The sequence below is a fragment of the Nannobrachium achirus genome, assembly GCF_963921795.1.
Source record: "Nannobrachium achirus genome assembly, chromosome: 13".
Taxonomy (NCBI): Eukaryota; Metazoa; Chordata; class Actinopteri; order Myctophiformes; family Myctophidae; genus Nannobrachium; species Nannobrachium achirus.
Genome location: NC_137833.1, coordinates 58,733,258 through 58,739,257, shown reverse-complemented (window position 1 = coordinate 58,739,257; position 6,000 = coordinate 58,733,258). Strand labels below are relative to the sequence as shown.

The 6,000-nt window shown below is 43.1% G+C and overlaps 1 protein-coding gene across 1 annotated transcript; it reads right to left on the bottom strand.

Moving 5' to 3' along the window:
* Positions 1-3,619: 3,619 nt before the first annotated feature.
* LOC308297472 (ras-related C3 botulinum toxin substrate 3-like) lies at positions 3,620-4,087 on the bottom strand (the record flags this gene model as incomplete). The annotated part of the gene is made up of 1 exon (XM_080740877.1): positions 3,620-4,087. Exon 1 carries the CDS (start codon positions 4,082-4,084, stop codon positions 3,620-3,622), a length of 465 nt encoding a protein of 154 aa, XP_080597003.1. The 5' UTR covers positions 4,085-4,087.
* Between the last annotated feature and the right edge of the window lie 1,913 nt (positions 4,088-6,000).

The window sequence follows — 6,000 nt, the reverse complement described above, 5'->3', positions numbered from 1 at the left end:
GGAGTAAGATTGCTTTCAGTGATATTTGGACTAACCCTCTACATATTTGCCAAATGCCATGAACGTGTCACTTTGCAAGTATGATTTAGAGGCAGAAGAATAATTTGCATAAAACTGCAATATAGAGTGAATTATTAAAAAATAATGTTTCGCTTTAAAAGAAATCCGGCCGCTGTGCGATGACCGCATTGGTCCAAAGTTCATGTAAAAAAAGTTTCACGCACGTTACGTGAAAATCCCAGGAGGAGATAGATTTTGACTGTTTTTCATATAATTCAAAATTGTGGGAGAAGTAAAGGTCAGAGGTCAAAAGTGAGAGCGTAAAAGTTGTTCGGCATGAGGAGACGCATAAGTGTATACAGGTTTCATTGCTCTACCTGAAACAGGGCATGAGCTACACCAGTTCAAAGTTGGCATTTTTCAAAGGCTTCCTACAGCGCCACCCTTTGGCCGATTGTTGCGAGCTTCGCGTTTTAGCCGTTTGGCATAGTCCTCTGCCATACTGCCGAGTTTCGTAAAAAGCGACTGCACAGTCTAGCCGCTAGAGCAAAAGTGGCGGAATAATAATAATAAAGATAGATTTTGACTTTTTTTCATATAATTCAAAATTGTGGGAGAAGTAAAGGTCAGAGGTCAAAAGTCAGAGCGTAAAAGTTGTTCGGCATGAGGAGACGCATAAGTGTATACAGGTTTCATTGCTGTACCTCAAACACAGAATGAGCTATATCTGTTCAAAGTTTGCACTTTCGAAGGCTTCCTACAGCGCCACCCTTTGGCCGATTGTTGCGAGCTTCGCGTTTTAGCCGTTTGGCATAGTCCTCTGCCATACTGCCGAGTTTCGTAAAAAGCGACTGCACGGTCTAGCCGCTAGAGCAAAAGTGGCGGAAGAATAATAATAATAATAGTAATGATGAAGTCCAATAACAATGAGTGGCCAAGGCATTGCCACTTCGTGGCCTTGGCCACTAACTAGCTTCATGTATGGTCATTGATTTTTTCAGTAGTGCTAAGGGTTTAGGTGGAGTCTGAAAAGGTGAGTCTTCAGTCCACGGCGAAAGCTAGCGAGTGAGTCCGTTGTTCTAAGTGCGACAGGGAGTTTATTCCACAAATTGGGGACCAGAAGGGCAAACTGTCTCGGACGAGTGGATGTTTGCCCTGGGGTCTTTAGCGAGGGTTCTGTCAGCATCCCTGTGTTGGCTGATCTAAGTGAACGGGTGGGGGTGTAGGGGTTGATCAGGTTTTGGAGGTATGGAGGAGCCATACCTTTGGCTGCTTTGAAGGTCAGCATCAGTGTTTTGTATTCAGTGCGGGCCACAACCGGGAGCCAGTGGAGGCTGCGGAGAAGGGGAGAGACATGTGAAAACGTAGGCTGGTTGAAGACCAGTCGTGCCGAAGACCAAGTCGACCAGTCGTGCTGAAGACCAATTCAAACTAGCAAGAGTAACCCCCCTGCATAAAAAAGGTAGCAAACTAGACCCTGGAAACTACCGCCCCGTTTCCATTCTTAGCTCCATATCCAAAGTCATGGAGAAAATAGTCCACGAACAGATTGCAAGATATCTCGATGAGAATAATCTGATTTACGAGTTCCAATCTGGATTCAGAAAATCTCATTCCACTGACACACGCCTTCTCTATTTGATTGACCAAATCAAATGCGAAGCGGATGACGGCAAATATAGCAGCATGGTCATGATGGACCTCCAGAAGGCATTTGACACTGTAAATCACTCTATTCTGATTGAGAAACTAATAGCCGGGGAGCCACAGGCCCAAAAGCTCAAAGAATAGGGTTTTACCTGTGACGTCATGACATACTTTTTATTTTTGTTTTTTCTATTCATTTGGTCATTAAGGTACACAGAATGAGAGGCCTGCTCTGCCGGAAACTCTGCGAAAAAAAAATGTGTATATTCACTCCATCGACTTCAATATACAGGAAAGAAACACACCAAAAAAATATGCTTTAAGTAGCATGTGAGAGGTCAAACTAGGGGTTCTTGATGATTCTGAATCCATTGCAAGCATTTGTTTTGCATGAAAAACATTCCTTGGGCTAGAAAACGGACCAAAATAACAGTGAAAAGTGATGACTCATCACTTTTCACAGGTTTGAGAGGCTGAAATCTAGCCCAAGGAATGTTTTTCATGCAAAACAAATGCTTGCAATGGATTCAGAATCATAAGAACCCTTAGTTTGACCCCTCACATGCTACTTTCTTTGGTGTGTTTTTTTTTCCAGTATAGTGAAGTCAATGGGAAACTTTTTTTTCGCTGTGTTTCCGGCAGAGCAGGCCTCTCATTCGGTGTACCTTATTGACCAAATTAATAGGAAAAACTAAAATTTGGAGTATGTCATGACATCACAGGTCTTCTCTCAATTTGGCACAGTGGCTCCCCGGCTATAAAAGTCATCGGTCTTGACAGCGCAGCAGTGAGTTGGATGCAATCTTACCTGGTGGGGAGGGAACAGGTAGTGGAGATTAACGGTACCCTGTCCCCCCCCCCCCCTCCCAGTAAGCTGTGCTCAAGGTAGCATACTGGGACCTCTGTTGTTCCTAATATACGTGAACGACATGGCATCTGCTTGCAACTGCAACCTGTTCCTGTTATCAATTCACCTGGGAAAAACTGAGTCCATCCTCTTTGGATCAGATCATAACCTCAAAAAAGTCGATAACTTCACAATCAAAGTGGATGACAAGGTCATAACACGAAAAAACGAAATCTCTTACTTAGGATGTATCCTTGAAGCTAAGTAAAGCTTCGAAAGTAAATAAAATCAACCAACGAACTATTTTCCTACAGAGGATCGCCCCAATGGTCAATTTCAACACACTGAAGACCATAGCTGGTGCAATAATCCAGCCCCTCTTTGACTACGGAGTCCACGTATGGTATCGTGACGCCCCACAAGCCCTAAAAACTAAACTCCAAACAGCCCAAAATAAACGAATTAGGGACCTGCTTAACCTTACCTATCAGACTCACCTCACCGCTACTCACCAGTTAAGAGTGGGGTGGCTCAGAGTAGATGACAGAGTACAGCAACTTGCAATGGGCCTGGTGTACAAGATACACTACACCACTATGATACCCAAGTACCTGTCTAAATACTTTATAAACGTTAAAGGTGATACACCATGCATTTAAAAAGTATTTATGTCTATTGTTTATGTCCCAAAAACGTTTTTCAAAAGGTTTGAGGCTAAATTACCACTCCTGAATAGAGAGCCTCTCATTTTTCTTTTTTTGGTTCTTTCATTTTATTTTATTTACATATCTACTGCATAGTACTGTGTTCTATTCGTCTGTCATTCAATGTTATATGAGATACTTTAATGGTTTCCTGTGGAAATAAGCTTAGTCTTTTTCTAGGATCTCCTTTTAGTAGACCTTGTACCAGTGAACTGTACCGTCATGAAACTGTACCTTTTCCTATGCAAACTTCTAATAAAGTCTTCAATCAATCAATGCCGCAGCATTTTGGATCAGTTGGAGAGGTTTAAGTGCACATGCCGGGAGACCAGTGAGGAGAGAGTTACAATAGTCAAGTTTTGATATGACAGATGTCTGGATGAGGAGCTGGGCTGCCTCCTGGTTGAGGAAAGGTCTGATTTTACGGATGTTGTAGAGTGTGAACCTCGGCCATGGCGTTGCCCTCCTGCTGGCTGATGGGCGCCAGGCTCCATTCCTTTAGTCTCTTCACCGTCTTGGCGTCTCCCCGCAGGTCCATCTTGATGCCCACCAGCAGGATGGGCACGCCGGGGCAGTGCTGGGTCACCTCTGGGTGCCACTTGTCCCGGACCCGGCGGAGGGACGAGGGGGTGACGATGCAGAAGCAGATCATGAAGACGTCGGTCATGGGGTAGGAGAGCGCGCGCAGGCGGTCGTAGTCCTCCTGGCCTGCCGTGTCCCACAGGCCGAGGGTGACCGGGTGACCGTCCACGCTCACCTGGATGCTGTGGTTGTCGAACACAGTGGGAATGTACTCCGCTGGGAATTTGTTGTTCACATAGGAGTAGATCAGGCAGGTCTTACCCACCGCACCCTCGCCCACCAACACAATCTTTATGGTCTGCATCTCGCCTTCAGCCACTATGGGCTGCAGCACCTAGGAAAACAACAAAGAACAATGGGCCTCATTCACCAACAGTTCTTACGAAGACATTTCTTCTTAGACCCTGTTAAGACGTTTTTAAGAAGATTTTGGCATACACCAATGTTTTCTTAGCTATGATTTGTTCTTATGTTAGGAAGAAATCTACGCACACTGGAGAGCACTCTTAGGTCATTGTATACTGGCGAATTAGCGCTTCGCCAGTATACAAGCGCTTTTTTCTATACACACCAACTGCGACGCGAATATGCGTATAAAATCCACCAATGCAAAGGGATAGTCCCTTGACCATGCTTGATAGTTAGCTTTCTTTAATACAGAGAGAGAGAGAGAGAGAGAGAGAGAGTTCGCCAGTGAAAGTTCGACACAAAAGCGAATAAATAAATAGACGCTTTTCCTGCTCTGTGGAGATTTGTGGTCTGTGTGGAAGCTTGCATTGACTTCATTGTGGTTTTTAAATGTGCTTTAGTCTCCCAAAGAGTTCCATCAGCCTTCTTTTCCCCCTTTCTCAGTTGTATGATGGAGTCTGTAAACACTCCAGTCCCTCAGTAGCTTGGTATAACCATTTATTGTTATTGATGATATCCTATGCAAAGTACAGTGATCTATCCGGGAACGTGTCGCTATTTCTACAAGTCATCTTTTTGACAACCAACCCTAACCCTAACCCTAACCTCCGTGGGGTGAGTAGCGATACCTGCCAATGCTCCGTTGTCGAAATGATGTGCGTTCGAAAAAGCGAGATTTCCCCATCTATCCGTCTATCTTTCAATGTTATATGAGATACATGAAGTGGTTCCTGTGTAAATACACTGAAAAGCTTACTAGGATCTCCTTTTAGTTGACCGTGTACCAGTGATTTGTACCGTTGTGAAACTGTACTTTTTCCTTCTAATAAATTCTTCAATCAATCAATCAATCAATCAATCAATCAATCAGTCTCAGGGGTGAAATGGCCCAGCTCAAAAAGGAAACACACCTCTTCTCTCTCCATCTCTCTCTGCTTCTCTTCTTCTTTCTGCCTCTCCATCTCTCTCTGCTTCTCTTCTTCTTTCTGCCTCTCCATCTCTCTCTGTCGTTCAAGCCTCCCCTCCTCTTCCGCGTTCCCTCTCTCCGGGCTGGCTTTGAAAGTATCAGCAAACAACACTGGAGTCATAGAGAAGACATCAAACACTGGTTTAACGTTGTAGACAAATAATATTCGTCGACTATCATTTTTCACTGACGAGAACTAAATAACTAAATAAAAATTAAGCCTTGATGGGTAAACTAAGACTAAATATGTGACAGTGGCTTTATTTTATTTTTTTCCTTTTTTTTATTTTTTATTAATGGACAATTTTTTTATATGGCTTTTGAGATGGAACTCAGAATAGAGATGGGGATCTCAGAATAGAGATAGGACAGTAGTTGCCCGGGTCTAATTTCCAACATTGTCTGTGCTTTAAAGAGGGAACTAACTAAGAAACCAAGGGTTATTCTATTTCTCCTCACTTCTCTGCTCCTTTCAGTACCTATTTAACAGGTGTGTCTCGTAATGAACCTGATGGTAGCAGCAATAAGGGACAAACTTTCAAGTATTTACAAAGAGGATTATTGGAAATGATCACAGACCTGGTGGCTGATTGATGTCCATCATTGATACACACCCTGTAATGTCATCTTCCAGTTGGTCCTATAGAAAGATTGAAGTGGAAATCAAAAGGAAGCACATACGATCAATCGATCGATCGATCGATCGATAGATAGATAGATAGATAGATAGATAGTCAATAGTGCATGTTCTTAAGGGAATAATCTATTATTATGGATATAAATAAGTGAACACTGTTATTCTCTATAGCAAATACATGGACATTATAATTCAACACATATGGACA